General features: G+C 39.2%; 2 protein-coding genes across 10 annotated transcripts in view; one reads left to right on the plus strand and one right to left on the minus strand.

The window, feature by feature from the left end:
* Positions 1-1,674: 1,674 nt before the first annotated feature.
* TMEM60 (transmembrane protein 60) lies at positions 1,675-5,497 on the minus strand. 6 transcript variants are annotated; one of them, XM_036892463.2, is made up of 4 exons: positions 5,300-5,497; positions 4,961-5,102; positions 4,172-4,290; positions 1,675-2,371 (listed from the first exon to the last, which is right to left on the minus strand). In XM_036892463.2, the coding sequence occupies exon 4, from the start codon at positions 2,319-2,321 to the stop codon at positions 1,920-1,922; it is 402 nt and encodes a 133-aa protein (XP_036748358.1). In that variant the 5' UTR covers positions 2,322-2,371; positions 4,172-4,290; positions 4,961-5,102; positions 5,300-5,497; the 3' UTR covers positions 1,675-1,919. The 6 variants fall into 6 exon arrangements, with proteins under 6 accessions (XP_036748358.1, XP_057360423.1, XP_036748359.1 ...); XM_057504440.1 differs by lacking the exon at positions 4,172-4,290 and having other exon boundaries at positions 4,961-5,084; XM_036892464.2 differs by lacking the exon at positions 4,172-4,290.
* Positions 5,498-5,737: 240 nt separating this feature from the next.
* Positions 5,738-20,703, plus strand: part of PHTF2 (putative homeodomain transcription factor 2) — a 147,578-nt gene continuing 132,612 nt past the window's right edge. For 2 of the 4 annotated variants that reach the window (XM_057504435.1, XM_036892458.2), the window contains exon 1: positions 5,740-5,984. The gene's annotated coding sequence lies outside the window, so the exon portion shown is untranslated. Of the gene's footprint in view, positions 5,985-20,703 lie in introns of all 4 variants that reach the window. The other 2 variants (XM_057504436.1, XM_057504437.1) reach the window with 2 other exon arrangements.

The following is a 20,703-nucleotide window of genomic DNA, read 5'->3' on the forward strand; positions in this document are numbered from 1 at the left end:
AATTGGTGTCAGAATCAAGGAGGCACAAATTGATAACATACCGTGCTGCTCCAAGTTATTTAGTGTGGCAGTGTACCAAATTAAGAAGAGTTCTATTGTCTGGGAACCCTTGAGAGATGATTACAACTGATTGATCCTTACGTATAAACAAGTTGGTGTTTGTATTGCCTCTTACATATAATTCTTACCCAATTTATCTCTCCTTTCCTTGGAGATCTGTCCTACCTTTACTCTTAGCAATCAAACAAAATTTCTGCTTTTGCTTGTTTTATGGCCTCAGAGGCCAGCAAACTACTACTGCCCGTGGACCAGAACTAGACCACGACCTGTTTTTTTTTTGTATGACCTGTGAGGCAAAAACACTTTTTATAGTTTTAAATAGTTGAAACAAAAGTCAAAATAATATTATGGTATGTGGAAATTATATGAAATTTAAATTTCCTGGTCTATAAAGTCCTCTTGGTGACATAGCCACGGTCTACGGCTGCTTCCTCACCACAAGAGCTGAGTTGAGTAGTTACAACAGAAACCATATGGCCTACAAAGCTTAAAATATTTACGTATGGCCATTTACAGAAAAATCTTGCTGACTCGTGGACTGAGTGTTTGCATGTGGTGCTTCTTTTCCTTTCTCCTGTGAAAGTTCATACATAATACTTGCACAAACACAGCTTTCCCTAAACTACAAAATCCTCCTGTCTAGTTTCTCAAGAACTGAAAGCTTTCTTCTACTTTGATTGATAGATTCCAGAGACCAAATAGTTTGGATCTCTCAATTGAATTAGGAATATCTGATCAAGTCTGGAACATTATGTTCCCCATATTAACCACCCTCAATCCTATTTTTAGGTACCCAAAATACTAATATATACCAACTACAAGACAGGAAAACATTTGTAATTGATCAACTTTTATTTATTTAGCCTGGCTATGTAGTTTCAAACAAGGAGCTAAGCTGTATTAATTTGTGGTGTAGCTGAAATTTTGTCCTGTTACCTGTTTTTACAAAGGACAACTAGACCAAAATATCCAAGCTATCCTCTCAAGTATTATCAGCCAGAATCACTTTGTTAGATATTTTTAAAACAAAATACTACTTTAGATTCCTCCCAAAGCTAAAGGTGATGGCCAGGTAGGACAATAACAATCTTAAAAACAATGCTTTGTAACTCTGGAATCCTTGTAAATATTGCCATCTATGCTTCACTGGAATTGGTTAAGTACCTTGGTAGGGTGGTCTATAATTTCTCAAGCCAGGACATTTCTAAGAGTGAAAGGGGCACTAAGTCCCTGAGACCCCAGGAGAACAGGCATAAACTGGGCCTCTCCTGACCTAACCAGGATGTATATATAGCTCCCCAAATTTTAGGAAGAGGTAAACTTGTTTTAACATGCCACCTCTAAGTCATTTGACCCAAACAAAAGGCAGAAGTTACAATGAACTTGTTAGCCTAGATAAGTTATCTGTCAAACTCGGTTTTTCTGAATATAAACATGAAATGACTCCCCTAAGTATTTCAGTAACTAGGTGTTGACCTTTATACTTTAGAAGCACAAATGACCATTTATGTTGGTAATAATGGGGCCAAGATATAGTAAACCTCACCCCAAATATGTAAAGGCTTTGTATTTACTTTAAATATTGACCACATACAACAGAGTCAAGTAGAAACATAAGGTCCAAAACAAACTTTATTTATATAGGGATTAATAAGGATATTAATTACTCAAATGCTGAATAATTAAGCTTTGGGTTGACCAGAAGTCCATGATTCACCAAGACTAATTTATGGAAGCAGTATAAAACTACATTTGGTATTTTTCTCAGTTCTCTGGTATTCTTCAAGCTTGCAAACATTCAGAACACTTTAATGATAGCTTGCTGAACAGCAATAAAACTGAGATGATGTCCTTAGAAGTCAGTCTCTCACAAAAAAGACGTTATATCCAAGCTCTATCAAGGCCCCAGCCAGTAAGGCCCATAAAGGAATGAAGACATAGGACAGATTCATGGTAGTAAACTGTTCCAGTTTAGCACAGAGGGCAAGGCAGAAAGCTAATTTAAGTAACATTGCAATGAGGTACCAGGCTTTTTTTTTAATATTGTGGGATCCATGTCGAGGGTCAAAGCCAGACTTACATCGCCCAGCCATTTTCACAATCAGCATGACAAGAAGGATGGTATCAAATATCCAGACTGGAATAAATATGAGGAACCAGTTCCAAGGTGCCTTCTCATCCAATTTCAACACCAACATGATCAAGAAGAGTAATGTGAAAAGCCAGGTGAGTAGCACTCTCTGAGCCAAGGACATTCTCATTTAAACAGTTTAAAGAGGCTGCTGCAGAGTCGGAAAAAGGTATATATACCCTGAGAAGGAAAAAAAGTCAAGATTGTTTTGATACCAGAAAAAAAAGCATTTCCATTCCTAGTGAACTAATCTGGCTCTTTCCCACTCACAGATCTCCTAATTTTGAAAACATTCTACTTTTCTTCCTTTTTAAAACCTGTAAAACTTGTAGCCATCTTTGACATCATCTCCATCATTCCTTATAGTCCCTGCCAAAATACATAAAATTTGTAGTCTATCCACTGGGCATAAGCTCTATTCAAAATGTCTCAAGAACAGTTTGTTCCTTTTCATTGCTATCACTCAAATCCAGGCACCCATGACGTTAATCCTGCCTCTCAGGAATGTTCAGAACCTCTTTTTGTACACTTGCACATCTACACATTTTCGTTTAATTTCAAGGAGTACTAAGAAAAAGCATTCAAAATTAAAGTAGTGAAAAAGGAGGCGTATCAAGCCAAAAGAGGAGTTTTAATAAGGAGGGAATGGTTAATAAAAATAAGTAGAATGAAGATTGTAAAGAGGTCATGGGCTAAATAATATAGAACACTGATAACAGATTTTCAGTTTTATCTGTAAATCTTGTGTTTTTAAATTAAAATTTCTCATTAACATTCTTTATAAAAACCTATTTTCATAGTGTAAGAATTTTTTTTCTTTTTAATAATACTCTGAAACTTTTGGTTTGTGGTATATATAGATCAGGATTTTTTTTACTACTTGTTATAATAAGAAATAAACTTCATGTTTTTTGATTATTAGATCCTAAATGACTCAATAATTGGGTCTAATTCTTACATCCCTATTCTGTCTTAGTCATCTAAACTTCTGGTTTACACTAATACTATATAACAATTATTGGATATGTTCTAATAGCCAGAAGGCTGGGGACCTACTCATTGGTGTTTTTTTCCATAGTATTTTCTATTATTTTGCGTTTTCATTTTTTTTCAATGCTAAAATCACTAATTCTTAAAAACTTGCAATGTTTGTTGGGAACACATAATCCATAATACTTAGGTATACGCATTTACTTAATCTTCACATAAAACTTAGTTTTTTATATCAACCTTGACTTAACAGAAGATAACAAAATACATATAGTTGACACTTTATTCTCCTGAAACATTTGGAGAAAAGGAAAGATAAGAAAATACTGAGACTGAGAAGGATTTACAAAGCAATTTTCAGCAAAGGAGGAATCTAAGTATGATTATAAACTGAGGGAAATAAGTCACTGGAGAGTGACAGATTGACAATGAGAGGACACTTGATGGAAAAAGATCAGAAGATGGTCCAGATGGTAACAAAAGCATGGATGGTAGGAGTAAAAATGGAGGAAGAAACAAGGAAAAAGTGAAGAAACTGGCTAGATAAAATGCCCTAGACTAGCATGTTTAATTAATTATATGTTAGAACTAACTTTGATGTTCTCTGTTATATCTCTACCACTTTTAACAGTGGGTGGCAATTATGGTGCAAGGGTATATATGTTTTACTTCAATAGTGACATGAGTCAGGTCCTAACTCTCCTCTTTCCACTTACACCCATCTGCACTTAATTTGTTAACTCAGCGGGCAGATGCTTCGTACTGCAGTATGAAAAGCAGATGCTTTTGGCTCCCAGTTAGTCTTCTGTGCTGGTCTCCTTGCCTGGCCAGAAGCTGTGGGGGATGTGGGACTCAATTTGGAACAACAGGTAGAGTGGTACTGATTAATAAATACATGGATTTCATCTTGTAAATTAAGTTTACTCAATCCCGTTTCCCAATCTATCTGGCCTTTTTTGTGAACCTTTAAAAAAAATGACAATAATATACCTAAACGTAACTTTTCCACCAGTCATTGGATGAGTCAAGCTTCATTTTTTTTCTCATGTAGGACTCAGAGGCATCTGGTCATAGGAAGGGTAGCTGCACTCAACACAGGTATTTTAGCACTTGAGGTGGAAAGGATGCAAAAAACAGTCTGTGGCTGTTTTATAATGTGGGCTGTAACAAAGTTCTGTATGCACTTGTACTAAAATGCCTTCAACCAGGTAGTACTGTTCATATTTAAATAACGCTTGAAGGACTGTGGTTGTTGGGCTACAATGATAACGTATGATCCCAATTTTATTAACAAATCTTCATTTATTTAAGCAATCGTTATTTGTTTCCTACTACTACTCTTCTTTCTACTCATGGAAGAAGGTTGCACACTCCAAAAGAAAAATTTGAGCAACGAAAACATTTCCAATTCAAGGTGGTTATTTCTGGTACTGGAAAATAGTTAAGTACTGGTTAGTTCATATGCTTCCTTATCCGCTGTTAAAACCGCGCTGCCCACAAAGAGAAATTTAAAGGGTCCTGCCCCCAGCTCCGGCCTCTAGGTATGTGGTGTGTGGATTCATTCATTTGCCCATGGTGCGTCCCACGCCGCCCAATATCCCTTCTCTCGCTACTGCCAGTACTCTTTCCAGTGAGCTCGCCTCATCCCAGAGAACTCTGCTTAATAAGCCCACAACACAGAATTCCTCTAAGTAGAGTCGCTTTCGAAAGGCCCCTGCTGCAACAGCCTTGGCCAGCTTCACCATCCTTCCAAGGAACAACGCTCTGCTTACAACTTACCTGACTTTCGGGCATACTTATCCCTAGAACTTCAGGACGTTCCTAAACTATCCTTGATATTCGTCTCTCCAAATTACCGCAGATCCTCCCGTGGCGCCCCAACCGGACTTCAACCCATTCTTCGCTGTGGGCCCAGTATATTCTGGAGTGAACGCGGTTCTCGCATGTAATTCACAATTCACACAGAAGCCTGGTGCGAAGCGGGGTAAGTGCGTTTGTGGTCGGGAGTGCGGGAGGTGGTGGGCGGTGGAAGAGCCCACCGAAGCCTCAGGGGTCAGCGCCGGGGCATGGGGGGAGAGTGCCCTTCGGAAGTGCCGGCCCGCCCGCGTCGTGACTCACCTGGAAGCGCCCCTGGCCGGAGAGCGGAGACGGGAACGAAGATCAGGAAATGCGCCAGTTTGGATTCTTAGCCTTTTCCACACTTTTTCCCCCATTAAATCCAGAAGCCGTCACATGATAATCAAGAAGAAGACCAGTTCCGCTTCTCCAAACCAGCGCGGGGGACACGGTCGGCTCCGCTTCAGGGCCGCGCCTACATCCGGGGCAGGGTCTCACCGCCCTGGGCCTGCCCTATAGGTACAGAGGACGCCAATCTAGGTTTAGAGGCTCCTTTCCCCGCAGTAATTGGACCATTTGGTGCAAACCAACCGACCTTTTCTTACGTTCGGATTTGTCTAAAAGCCGGTAAAAAAAAGAAGGCGCTGGGTCCGCCTCTCTGCTGCCACGGGCTAGGAGGCAAGTCAGTCTTAGCACAGCCCGGAGTGTCGGAGGTCCCATTGGGCGCACAGACGCCAGTCAGTCCGCGGCGCTCGGCCCCGCCCCCTCGTCCTCCCAGCCCGCGCGCGGAGACCGCAGGCTCGGGCGCAGACCCCTGCGGGAGAGGGGGTGGGGCAAGGGCTCCGGAGGCCACGCGCCCGCCGGCTGTCGCTGTCCCTACTGGGCTCCCGCGGCGGCGGCGGTGTTCGCTTTGGAGTCTACCCGCGCACCCCAGCCGCCTCCTAGCGGCGCGGCGCCCGCTCCTCCGGTAAGACGCGGCATCGCCTCCCCGCTTGGGCGGGCCGTGGGGAGGTCGTTGGGTTCTGACAGAATCCGAGGACGGAGCTGGACGAAGGAGGAGAGTGGCGGGTGGGATGGAGGGGGCAGTCGGGGCCACAGCATCGCCCTCTGCCGCGGGTGACTATCCCGGCAGCCGCCAGCACCTGCGCGCCGTGGCCGACCGTGCTGCCTTCCCATCATTTGCCTTCCCGCTGCCGAGCCCGCGGTGTCCTCGAGCCCTGCCTGTGGCGGGCCGAAGCCCAGCACCGCCTCGCTCCTCCGCGGCCCCTCTCCGCTGCCTTCCCCTGGCGGTTCTGGGGGCACGTCGGTGCTGGAGGGCCTGCGGGGCAACGGGTGGCCGAGCCCCGGCGGGCGGGCTCGGGAGGCAGGGCGGCACTGAGCGCGCCGGACACCGGCTGTGGAGGGACGGTCGCTGCCGTGCTCCCACTGAGCAGTTTAGTTTTCTGATTCCAGCGCCGACCGCGGAGCGCTGCCGAAATCCTTCGGAGGGCCTTAGGGGCTCGCATCTGGGAACAATACCGCCGTCCATCAACGTGCTTCACCTTCTTAATTTTATCTGCCTGATCTTGACAGCCCGTGTCCTGTTATTTGTTGCTTCGATTCATGGCTAACTCAACACCTCCTTGTACAACTTCGGGGATCATTCTGTCAGTCATCATCTATCACCCTTTTTATTTTTAGCTTGGTCAAAAAAAAAGGAATGGCGTTATATCAACATATACTGACTGGGGAATGCAGACTGTGGAACAGTTTGTTGATCTCGAGTAATTTTTAAATTCGTGATGAATGTATTAAGTGTTTTGTAATTTACTCTTGCTCTCTTTGTTAATGGTGTATATATCCTGGTTCGTTTGAGGTTATTTTGTTACTCGTGGTACTCTGATTTTACAGATTTTGGTTAGCTTTAGCCAACTAGACATTTTAAGATTTTTTTTCCCCTCTGAGTCTTTGGCTATGATCTTAGTATTTGCTCTTGATTTTAGGAATTGTGTATTTTAGAAAATATTTTTCTCCCAAACTGAACTTCTTCATAATATTTTTTAAGTTGGAAAGGGGAATTCTGAGAATTTGGAAACTGCACGTTAACCTAAAAAGCCTAAAGTAGCGTAACAGTTTGAACCTTAACTTTTTGCATTAAGGGTTGCTAAATTTAAGTGAAGGAAATGTGCATCTCCTTTCAGTTGTAGTGGCTCAGCCCCCAGATTCCAGAGGAAAAGAATCTAGAGGTCTGGGGAGAATGAGCCATGTCTGGAGGCCAGATACAAGGTGGTTCCAGGAAAATTTTTTGCTGGGGAAAATAGCTTGCCTCCCACACAGGCTGGTTGCACGAATCAGATACTGTTAAGTTTGGTGTTAGTAAGGTAGAAAGGGTCTGTGTTCGACTTTTAACCACTTTTTTGGTTAAAGTAGGACATGAATATGAAAATAACGGTAAGCAAATCAAATGTAGTGTACATTGGGGATACTCTTGCATAGTTAAGCCTCCAAGAGTAAACTGATTTTGAGTACAAACTGACACTGGATAGTTGACCCAAAAATCACGTAAGTGGCCTGAACAAGTTTTAAACCATGAACCTTTTGGGCTAATCCATTTAATGCAAAAGTGCAAGGAATTTGTAATGAAAAAGAAAGAAAATTTAGGATGGCATGTAACAAAAAGATAATAAAAAATTTTGTATTGCTTGTATATTATTTAATCCTGTGAATAGGTACTGTGATTACTGTCCTCCCTATTTTTTAGATGAGTTAACCAAAATTTAGGTTAACTTACTGAAGATTTCTCAGGTAATGTATTGGTATAGGTGGGATTCACATCCAAGCAATCTGATTACAGTGCCTACATTCCAAGCCATTAGGCTTTACCACCACAGTAAAAGTGGCTTCTTAGAGACTTGGTAGAATGGGACTAATGAATAGAAAATAATGCTGCAAAACCTTAAACTACCTAAGAGTATTGTATATATTCAGTAACACTGAGATCATTGTATAATAGGCACTGTTGAGTGTTGTTGGGATATAAAGTTGGAGTCACCTTCCCTACCTTTGAGAAACCTCTGGTAGTGGGATAGATAGATATTTAAACAAATCATAATAATAATAATACAATACAATATATATACTGTAAGAGAGTGCTATAGAGTCTGTGGTTTCATGGAAAGAGAATTCAGATAAAGTTTACACATACTAGTGTTTCAGCTTTGTGACCTTGAACATGATACCAAATATTTTTCAGCTTCAGTTTTCTTATCTGTTGGATAGAGAGGATAATTCTTCAAAGGGGAGTATTAAGCATTAACGAAGTATATAAAGTACGGCACATTGGTAAGCCTTAAATGCAATAATCTGTCTCCCTCCCCCCGCCCCAGAGTTTTACTTTTTTTACTTCTTCAAGGTATTATCTTCCTGACTTATTCTCACAGTAGTAGTAGCCTGAAGCTACTTTACAATGCCTACATCATTCACTTCACTTCATCTCATCACAAAGCATGTTATCTCACATCATCACAGGAAGGGTGAATACCATACAATAAGGTGTTTTGAGAGACCCCATTCACAAAACTTTCATTGTAGCATTTTGTTATAATTGTTCTTTTTTATTATTAGTTATTGTTAATCTCTTAACTGTGCCTAGTTGATAAACTTTATCATATGTGTATTTAGGAAAAAACAGTATATATAATGTTGAGTACTATAGGAGGTTTCAGGCATCCACTGGGAGTCTTAGAATGTATCTCCTGTGGATAAGAGAGGACTAATATAAAGAAGAAGGAATAATTTTAAGAGAGTGGAGAGAGATTTGGAGGTTTAGTAAGGAGACTTACAGGGTGAGTGGTAGGTTTCATTAGTGGGAAAGGAGAGCATTCCACACAGATGGAACTGGAGGCAGGGTCTCAGAACAGAAATATGGATTGTTGAGGGAATGACAAGTAATTGTGGCTTTGTATAAAAAGTATTTGTGTGGCCCAAATTTAAATGGCAATTGTAAACAAATGTGGTTGGGCAAAGTGAATACTACCCAATTTTGGTGGTTGGAAATTGTATACTTAAATACTAAAATTACAGGAAAGCCTCAACGGTTTGTGCATTATAATATTTTTATTTAATATTTACCTTTCATGACTTATTTTCCCCAGTGTCAATCAAAATTTTATTTCCAAAGGTGTCCAGCTAAGCAACTATTTACTTCATAGCAGTATATAGTTCTAAGCTGTGAAAGGAAACATCACCAGAGACATTTGTATTAATTTGTAGAATGTATTTTAGGCTGATTTTAAGAAGAAGAATCTTAAAGTGACTGTTTCCTTTCTTTAACTCCTTTACCTAGTCTGTAGCTATCTAGAGTCAATATTGTGAGCTACCCTTTGTGTATGTGTTGACTCTCTTTCCTGAACCTAGACTTGAGACATGACAGTCAGACAGAATGTCTTAAAATGGAACTCTCCTTGCATCCAGGAAGTCCCATGCTTATTCTTCCCCTCAGGTTAGCCCAGAACTATTAAGTACTGAATTTATACATGTGGGTCACTTGATAATCAGAATCATATGACTAAGTTGAAAATATTAAAATGAGATTTAGGAAGGCTGCGTGTTTATTCCCAACTTGTTAGCCTCATATAAATTGATAAATGACACAAAATATAGAGGTGAGTTTTCAGATGAGAAAAGCCAACTACTTCCTAGAACAGGTAGTTTTTGAGCAGTGGGAAAGAAAGTAATGTTGGATTTCATTCTGAGTAGTGAACAGGAACTGGTGCAGGAAATGTCTGTGGCTGCACCACTACCTGATAATAATCATAACATGATTAAATTTGACATTTAATGAGCGGAAGTAAGGGGGAAAAAGTGCACTGTATGCAGCTTTCCAGTTTCAGAAACAGGAAGGAAAGGGGCTGTTAAAAGCCTATCTACAGAAATTTTGAAGACATGTAGTAGGCACTAATATTTGTTGCATGAATGAAAGCATCTTAATGAAACAGTGAGTAAAAGGTCTGGTACAGACAGCAAAATACTTGGAAAGTTATGTGGCACAAGTTTTGTGCTCTACAGACCTAGGTTCAAGTCTCAATTTTGCAGTCCACCGATTGTGTGACTTCAGTTTCATTATGTAATCTCTTTTAGGTTTAGTTTTATTTAAGCATAAAATATAAACAAACTCATGTAGAGTACTGAAAGATTTTGAAAATTAAGTGAGCTAATATATGTAAAGCAATTAACACATTGCCTAGCTTATAAGACACTCAAAAAATGGTTGTTGGAATTGTTAGACTATGTTGAACAGGTGTATTTAAAAAAAATACAATTTTCAAGTAGAGTAAGGAAAGCCAATAGATGGCAAACTGAATAAAACCTTAAAGGGAGGCAATAGGATGTTATATAGGTAACAGGCAGAGTTGAATAAATTGATTCATTACAGCCATTTACAGAGGAAGGGAAAAGATAGGGAGAGCTTCATATTTTCAATTTTTTTCTGAAGAAATTAGGTCAGATTCATTAAAACCAGATAGAGTAAATAAATAGGGTTTTCTATTCTAATTGACAATAAAAAGATTACTGAAATTGGGTGAATTAAGTATATGAGAAAGGGACTTTCTCAAATCTCTTAACCATCTTCTTACATATCCCTAAAATTCTTTTAACAGAGAAAAGCCATCAGTTGTACAGTTATACAGAAGGCTTTAATTGCAAGTAATCCTAAGAGGTATAGCAGGTTAACTATTAATTAATTGTTTATTTTTATTGAAGTATTTTGATATACAATGTTACATTGGTTTCATGTGTACAACAGGTTACCCATATTGTTAAATCCTCATCCCCTCTAGTGTGGTTACTATTTGTCACATAGAAAGATGTTACAGAATCATTGACTGTATTTTCCATGCTTTACTGCTGATCCCATGACCAGCTTATATTGTGATTGTGAATTACTGTGTCCTTTTATCCCCTCCTCCTTGATAACCACTAATCACTTTTCAGTGTCTATGAGTCTGCTGCTGTTCTGTTCATTCTAGAGCAGGTTAATTTAACTATATAGATTTCCGAAGTTTTGATTCCATGTATTCCATTGCCTACTATATATGTTTTGGGCACTGAATATCTAAATGCACCATTTGTTGAAAAATAAACATATCTTTGTTGTCAAATTTGTTTCTCCTGTATTCCCTATCCTAATGAATGGTTCTTCTAGTGTTCAAGCCAAGAATCGTGGAGCAGCCTTACACTTTTACTCCCCATACATTTCATGTCCAGTGAATCACTACATCTGATCATTTCTCTTCTAGTTAGCTTTTATCATGCCCTGTTCCAGTGCCCACCCCCATAAAAAATCCTCAGTGCCACTGACTTTCAGACTCTCTTCATATCTTCCCAGATTATTGTCATTAAATTAAAAATAAATCTCCCTAGGTTTAATTTAGCCTCATACTAATCAGTTCTCCACATTGCTTGCTTCTAGAATGATCTTGCTGAAATACTAATATAATCATTATAAAATTATATCCTTGGTGCCTGCACATGATAATTATTAAATATTTGATCCCTTCATGTATATCTTAAACTTAAGATAATACTAAATGCCTTGTATACATATCTATGCCTGGAGTTTTATTTGTAAGAAAAAGGTTTTAACTACAAGTTCAATTTCTTTAATAGCCAAGGGGCTATTTTATTTCTTTCTCTTAAGTGAAGATTGATAGTTTATATCTTTCAAGGAATTAGTCTGTTTAATCTGAGCTGTTAAATTCATTGACATAAAATTGTTCATAGTATTCCTTTACTATGCTTTTAAGATCTGTAAGATCTATAACAATATCCCCTCTTTCACTCTTGACTGTTAATTTCTGTATTTTCTGTTCAGTCTGGCTAGAGGTTTAGCTGTTTGATTGATACTTTCAAAGAATCAGCTTTTCGTTTTCTTTGTCTGTTTTCTGTTTTCAATTTCGTTGATTTATATTCTTTATTATTTTCCTTCTGATTTTTATTTTGCATTTAATTTGCTCTTTGATTTGCTAGAATCTTAAAATGGAAACTTAATCCATTAATTTATTGTCTTCTAATAGAAATGTGGCTATAAAATTCCCCTTTATATAGTGCTTTGACTGCATCCCACAGATTTTGTATGTTGTGTTTTTATTTTTATTCAGTTCAAAAATATTTGCTGATTTTCTTTGTGATTTCTTCTTTGACCTCATTGGTTATTTAGAAATATGTACATGAGTTTCTAAATACTTTGGGAATTATCAAATACTGATTTCTTATTTAATCTCACAGTGGTCAAAGAACACTGTCTGATTTAAGTCAGTTTAAATTTTTTGAGGCTTGTTTTTTGACCCAGAATATGATATATCTTGGTAAATGATTCATGTGCACTTGAGAAGAATGATGGTGGAGTGTTCTATAAATGTCAGTGATATCAAGTAGATTGATAAAATTGTTCAAGTCTTCCCCGTCTTTTCTGATTATATGTCTACTTGTTCTATCAGTTTTTGAGAGAAGGGTGTTGAATTCTCTTGACTGTAATTGTAGACTTGCAAATGTGTATAATTGCTAATATCTCTTTGGACTTCTAACAGTTTGGCTTATATTTTGAAGTTCTAGACACATGCATATTTAGGATTGTTATGTTCTCTTGAAGAATCGGGTCCCTTTAACATTGTGAAATGGCCCTCCTTATTTCTGGTAATGTGCTTTGCTCCGAAACCTACTTTGTCAGTGCTGCCACTTGAGCTTTTTTTTTGATCATTGTTAGCATGGTATATATAGTTTTTCATCCTTTGACTTTTTATCTATTGTGGGTTTGTATTTGAAGTGGATTCGTAAATGACATATATTTGGGTCTTGCTTTTTTTAAATCCAGTTTCCTAATCTCTGCCTTTTCATTTTGGCCATTTACATTTTATGTGATTATTGATATTGTTGGGTTTAAATCTACCATCATGCTATTTGTTTTTAATTTGTCCCAGCCCTTCTCTGTTCCTTTTCACTCTTTGCCTTGTTTTGTGTTATTTGAATATTTTTTTATGACCACTTTATTTCCTTTATTGGCTTCTTTTTTTTTATTTTGGTATCATTAATCTACAATTACCTGAGGACATTATGTTTACTAGACTCCCCCCTTCAGCAAGTTCCCCCCACATACCCCATTAGTCACTGTCCATCAGCATAGTGAGATGCTGTAGAATCACTACTTGTCTTCTCTGTGTTGCACAGCCCTCCCCTTGACCCCCGCCCCCCACATTATACATGGTATTCATAAGGCCCCCTTCCTTCTTACCCTACCTTATCACTCCCTTCCCACCCGTCCACCCCAGTCCCTTTCCCTTTGGTAACTGTTAGTCCATTCTTGGGTTCTTTGATTCTGCTGCTGTTTTGTTCCTTCAGTTTTTCCTTTGTTCTTATACTCCCCAGATGAGTGAAATCATTTGGTACTTGTCTTTCTCTGCCTGGCTTATTTCACTGAGCATAATACCCTCTAGCTCCGTCCATGTTGTTGCAAATGGTAGGATTTGTTTTCTTCTTATGGCTGAATAATATTCCATTGTGTATATGTACCACCTCTTCTTTATCCATTCATCTACTGATGGACACTTAGGTTGATTCCATTTCTTGGCTATTGTAAATAGTGCTGCGATAAACATAGGGGTGCCTCTGTCTTTTTCAAATTGGGCTGCTGCATTCTTAGGGTAAATTCCTAGAAGTGGAATTCCTGGGTCAAATGGTATTTCTATTTTGAGCTTTTTGAGGAATCTCGATACTGCTTTCCATATGGTTGAACTAATTTACATTCCCACCAGCAGTGTAGGAGGGTTCCCCTTTCTCCACAACCTCGCCAACATTTGTTGTTGTTTGTCTTTTGGATGGTAGCCATCCTTACTGGTGTGAGGTGATATCTCATTGTGGTTTTAATTTGCATTTCTCCGATGACCACCGATGTGGAGCATCTTTTCATGTGTCTGTTGGCCATCTGAATTTTTTCTTTGGAGAACTGCCTATTAAGCTCCTCCGCCCATTTTTTAATTGGATTGTTTGCTTTTTGTTTGTTGAGGTGCATGAGCTCTGTATATATTTTGGATGTCAGCCCTTTATCGGATCTGTCATTTATGAATATATTCTCCCATACTGTAGGATGTCTTTTTGTTCTACTGATGGTGTCCTTTGCTATACAGAAGCTTTTCAGCTTGATATAGTGTCACTTGTTCATTTTTGCTTTTGTTTCCCTTGTCCGGGGAGATATGTTCATGAAGAAGTCACTCATGTTTATGTCCAAGAGATTTTTGCCTATGTTTTTTCCTAAGAGTTTTATGGTTTCATGACTTACATTCAGGTCTTTGATCCATTTTGAATTTACTTTTGTGTATGGGGTTAGACTATGATCCAGTTTCATTCTCTTACATGTAGCTGTCCAGTTTTGCCAGCACCATCTGTTGAAGAGACTGTCATTTCCCCATTGTATGTCCATGGCTCCTTTATCATATATTAATCGGCCATATATGTTTGGGTTAATGTCTGGAGTCTCTATTCTGTTGCACTGGTCTTTGAGTCTGTTCTTGTGCCAGTACCAAATTGTCTTCATTACTGTGACTTTGTAGTAGAGCTTGAAGTTGGGGAGTGAGATCCCTCCCATTTTATTCTTCCTTCTCAGAATTTCTTTGGCTATTCGGGATCTTTGGCAGTTCCTCATGAATTTTTTAACAATTTGTTCCAGTTTGTTGAAGAATGCTGTTGGTAATTTGATAGGGATTGCATTAAATCTGTAGTTTGCTTTGGGCAAGATGGCCATTTTGACTATATTGATTATTCCTAGCCAAGAGCATGGAATGAGTTTCCGTTTGTTAGTGTCCTCTTTAACTTCTCTTAAAAGTGTCTTGTAGTTTTCGGGGTATAGGTCTTTCACTTCCTTGGTTAGATTTATTCCTAGGTATTTTATTCTTTCTGATGCAGTTGTGAATGGAATTGTTTTCCTGATTTCTCTTTCTGTTAGTTCATTGTTGGTTTATAGGAAAACCTCATTTTTCTGTGTATTAATTTTATATCCTGCAACTTTGTTGTATTCCGATATCAGTTCTAGTAGTTTTGGAGTGGATTCTTTATGGTTTTTTATGTACAATATCATGTCATCTGCAAATAGTGACAGTCTGACTTCTTCTTTACCTGTCTGGATTCCTTGTATTTCTTTATTTGTCTAACTGCTGTGACTAGGACCTCCAATACTATGTTGAATAACAGTGGGGAGAGTGCGCATCCATGTCTTGTTCCCGATCTTAGAGGAAAAGCTTTCAGGTTATCACTTTTCAGTGTGATGTTGGCTGTGGGTTTTTCATATATGGCCTTTATTATGTTGAGGTACTTGCCCTCTATACCCATTTGGTTGAGAGTTTTTATCATGAATGGATGTTGAATTTTGTCTAATACTTTTTCAGCATCTATGGAGATTACCATGTGATTTTTGTCCTTCTTTTTGTTTATGTGGTGGATGATGTTGATGGATTTTCAAATGTTGAGTCCCACTTGGTCATGGTGTATGATCCTCTTGATGTATTTTTGATTTCAGTTTGCTAATATTTTGTTGAGTATTTTAGCATGTATGTTCATCAAGGATATTGGTCTGTAATTTTCTTTTTTGATGGGATCTTTGCCTGGGTCTGGTTTTAGGGTGATGCCGGCTTTATAGAATGAGTTTGGGAGTATTCTCTCTTCTTCTATTTTTTGGAAAACTTTAAGGAGAATGGGTATTATGTCATCCTGTATGTCTGATAAAACTCCGTGGTTAATCCATCTGGCCTGGGAGTTTTGCTCTTGGGTAGTTTTTTGATTACTGCTTCAGTTTCATTGCTGGTAATTGGTTTGTTTAGATTTTCTGTTTCTTCCTTGGTCAGTCTTGGAAGGTTATATTTTTCTAGGAAGTTGTCCATTTCTTCTAGGTTTCCCAGCTTGTTAGCATATAGTTTTTTGTAGTATTCTCTAATAATTCTTTGTATTTCTGTGGGGTCCGACGTGATTTTTCCTTTCTCATTTCTGATTCTGTTGATGTGTGTAGATTCTCTTTTTCTCTTAATAAGTCTGGCTAGGGGCTTATCTATTTTGTTTATTTTCTCAAAGAACCAGCTCTTGGTTTCATTGATTTTTTTCTATTGTTTTATTCTTCTCAATTGTATTTATTTCTTCTCTGATCTTTATTATGTCCTTCCTTCTGCTGACTTTAGGCCTCATTTCTTCTTCTTTTTCCAATTTCGATAATTGTGTATGTAGACTATTCATTGGGGATTGTTTTTCCTTCTTTAAATACGCCTGATTTACCATATACTTTCCTCTTAAAACTGCATTCTCTGCGTCCCACAGAAGTTGGGGCTTTGTGTTGTTGTCATTTGTTTCCATACATTGCTTGATCTCTATTTTGATTTGGTCATTGATCCATTGATTATTTTTGGAGCTGTTGTTAAGCCTCCATGTGTTTTGAGCCTTTTTGCTTTCTTTGTACAATTTATTTCTAGTTTTATACCTTTGTGGTCTGAAAAGTTTGTTGGTAAAATTTCAATCTTTTTGAATTACTGGGGCTCTTTTTGTGGCCTAGTATGTGGTCTATTTTTGAGAATGTTCCATGTGCACTTGAGAAGAATGTGTATCCTGTTGCTTTTGGATGTAGAGTTCTATAGATGTCTATTAGGTCCATCTGTTCTAGTGTGTTGTTCAGTGCCTCTGTGTCCTTATTTTCTGTCTGGTGGATCTGTTGTTTGGAGTAAGTGGTGTGTTGAAGTCTCCTTAAATAAATGCGTTGCATTCTATTTCCTCCTTTAATTCTGTTAGTATTTGTTTCACATATCTTGGTGCTCCTGTATAGGGTGCATATATATTTATAATGGTTATATCCTCTTGTCGGACTGACACCTTTATCATTATATAATGTCCTTCTTTATGTCTTGTGACTTTCTTTGTTTTGAAGTGTATTTTGTCTGATACTAGTACTGCAACACCTGCTTTTTTCTCCTTGTTTGCATGAAATACCTTTTACCATCCCTTGACTTTTAATCTGTGCATGTCTTTGGGTTTGAGGTGAGTCTCTTGTAAGCAGCATATAAAGCAGGGTCTTGCTTTTTTATCCATTTTATTACTCTGTGTCTTTTGATTGGTGCATTCAGTCCATTTACATTTAGGGTGATTATTGAAAGATATGTACTTTTTGCCATTGCAGGCTTTAGGTTCGGGTTACCAAAGGTTCAAGGTTAGCTTATTTACTGTCTTACTGTCTAGCTTGCTTATTGAGGTATTATAAACACAGTCTGATGATTCTTTATTTCTCTCCCTTCTTATTCCTCCTCCTCCATTCTTCATATGTTAGGTGTTTTATTTTGTGCTCTTTTGTGTTTCTTTTGACTCCTTTTGTGGGTAGTTGATTTTATTTTTTACCTTAGTTTGTGTTTGATTGTTCTGCTTTCTTGGCAGTGATTTTATTTTTCTGGTGACATCTATTTGGCCTTAGGAGTGCTTCCAACTAGAGCAGTCCCTCTAAAATACCCTGTAGAGGTTGTTTGTGTGAGTCAAATTCCCTCAACTTTTGCTTGTCTGGGAATTGTTTAATCCCTCCTTCATATTTAAATGATAATTATGCTGGATACAGTATTCTTGCTTCAAGGCCCTTCTGTTTCATTTCATTAAATATATCATGCCCTTCTCTTCTGGCCTGTAAGGTTTCTGTTGAGAAGTCTGATGATAGCCTGATGGGTTTTCCTTTGTAGGTGACCTTTTTTCTCTCTCTGACTGCCTTTAATACTCTGTCCTTGTCCTTGATCTTTGCCATTTTAATTATTATGTGTCTTGGTGTTGTCCTCCTTGTGTCCCTTCTGTTGGGAGTTCTGTGTGCTTCCATGGTTTGAGCGACTATTTCCTCCCCCAGTTTGGGGAAGTTTTCCGCAATTATTTCTTCAAAGACACTTTCTATCCACTTTTTTCTCTCCTCTTCTTCTGGTACCTGTATAATGTGAATATTGTTCCATTTGAATTGGTCACACAGTTCTCTTAATATTCTTTCATTCCTGGAGATCCTTTTATCTCTCTCTGCATCAGCTTCTCTGCATTCCTGTTCTCTGGTTTCTATTCCATTCACAGTGTCTTGCACCTGGTCCATTCTGCTTTTAAGTCCTTCCAGAGATTGTTTTATTTCTGTATTCTCCCTCTTTAGCTCCTTCATATTTCTCTGCAGCTCCATCAGCATGGTTATGACCTTTATTTTGAATTCTTTTTCAGGAAGATTGGTTATGTCTATCTCCCCAGGTTCCCTCTCAGGGGAGGATGTCTGTGTGATTCTGCTCTGGATCAAATTCTTCTGACTTTTCATGGCGATAGAGGTAGTGGTGGGCAATTGGCGTGTGTGTCAGCTGGGAGAACAAAGTCCCTTCCCACTTGCTCCTTGCCTTCCTCTCCAGGAAGAATGGCGACCTCTAGCTGCTTGTGCTGGGCAGCTGCGTGCCGGCGGGGTCTCTGATTCTTGCGCGGGCTGCTGTGGAGGAAGCTCTGTGTGGCTGCTGTTGGTGTGGCCAGTCTCAGGCTGCTACTCTGCTATGGCGGGGCCGTGCTGGAGGGGGAACGGGAGGGAGGCTGTTTATCGCCTTGAGGGACCTCAGAGCTGCGCTGCTTCCCAGGGGTTTAGGGTGCCTGGAGTTCCCTGGGATTCCCAGCTGCAGGGGTGAGTGTGCCGGGTCGCTTCCGTCCAGCCGTGAGGCTCCTGTCCCTTTAAGACTTTCAAAAAGTACTCGGTTTTCTTTTGTCCCATGGGCGCCAGCTGCAGGGTCCCGCTCACAGGTTTTACTGTTGTTCTGTTTCCCTAGTATCCAGCACACCACGCACTGTGTGCCTGCATTCCCAGTGTGGATGACTAGCGCTGGGTATTTAGCAGTCCTTTGCTCCCTCTTCCTCCCCGCTCTGACTCCTCTCCTCCTGCTGGGAGCTGGGATAGGGGTGGCGCTCTGGTCCCACCAGGCCGCGGCTTGTTTCTTACCCCCTTCATGAGGCGCTGGGTTCTCACAGGTGTAGATGTAGCCTGGCTGTTGTCCTGTATCTTCTGGTCTCTCTTTTAGGAATAGTTGTATTTTCAAAAACATATATGGTTTTGTAGGAGTTTTCTGCTGCCCTATCACACCACCATCTTGGCTCCGTCCTGGGGTGCATAGATATTCATAGTGGTTATGTACTCTTTTTGGACGGACTGCTTTATGATTACGTAATGTCCTTCTTTATCTCTTGTGACTTTGTTTTGAAGTTTATTTTGTCTGATACAAGTCTTGCAATCCTGTTTTTTTTCTCCCTCTTATTTGCAGGAAAATTTCTTTTTCCATCCCTTTACTTTCAGTCTTTGTATGTCTTTGGGTTTGAAGTGAGTGTCTTGTTGGCTGCATATAGATAGGTCTTTTTTTCTTATTCATTGTGTAACTCTGTGCCTTTTGATTGGTGCATTCAGACCGTTTACATTTAGGGTGATTATTGTTAGATATGTACTTATTGCCATTGCAGGCTTTAGATTCATGGTTACCAAAAGTTCAAGGGTAGCTTCTTTTTTGTCTAAGAGTCTAACTTAACTCACTTAGTACATTATTTCAAACACAATCTAAAGTTCTTTTTTCTTTTTTTTCATCCCTTATCTTTCGTCGTCCTCCATTCTTTATATATTAGGTGTCATATTCTGCTGTACTCTTTGTTTAACCCTTGACTGACTTTGTGGGTAATTAATTTAATTTTATATTTGCTTGGTATTTAATTGGTCTTCTTCCTTCATGGTGGTTTTCTTTTCTCTGGTTACAGCTATTTAGCCTTAGAAGCACTTCTATCTATAGCAGTCCCTCCACAATACACTGTAAAGATGTTTTGTGCAAGGTAAATTCCCTCAACTTTTGCTTATCTGCAAATTGTCTAATGCCTTGTTACTTTGGTAGGTGGGAAATCCCAGAGAAAATACCTTTGAAACCGAAATCAGTCAAAGTGAAAAGTGAATTTTAAGAAACTTGTTTATTTCTTTCAAGCAGCTGTCCCATCTCTCTTGACCTGGCTGCAGCAGAAGAGCTATCTCCACCCAACCTCTCTGTTCCCATTCCCGAAAAGACCCTCACTCACCCTTGTAATTACCTATTGATATGGAGATGGACTGCTTCTCTCCAACCCTTTGAAACACCTATTGATATGTAGATGCACTCTAGCCAGGCAGGAGATTCTGGAAATATTGCAATTTTATCCACATCCCTCCTTCAAATTCAAATGATATTCTTGGTTCGAGGCCCTTCTGTTTCATTGCTTTAAATATATCATGCCATTTCCTATGGACTGTAAAGTTTCTGTTGAGGAGTCTGATGGGTTTTACCTTGTATGTGATCTTTTTTTTCCTCTCTGACTGCTTTTAGTACTTTGTCCTTTTCCTTGATCTTTGCCATTTTATTTATTATATGTCTTGGTTTTGTCTTCCTTGGGTCTCTTGTGTTGGGAGATTTGTACACCTCCATTGCTTGAGAGACTATCTCCTTCCCCAGATTTGGGACGTTTTCAGCAATTACCTCCTCAAAGACACTTTCTATCCCTTTTTCTCTCATTTCTTCTTCTGGTACCCCTATAATGCGAATATTGTTCCATTTGGATTGGTCACATGGTTCTCTTAATAGTCTTTCATTCCAGGGATCCTTTTTTCTCTTTGCTTCAGCTTCTTTGTATTC

Source organism: Manis pentadactyla, chromosome 7 (assembly GCF_030020395.1).
Source record: "Manis pentadactyla isolate mManPen7 chromosome 7, mManPen7.hap1, whole genome shotgun sequence".
NCBI lineage: Eukaryota > Metazoa > Chordata > Mammalia > Pholidota > Manidae > Manis > Manis pentadactyla.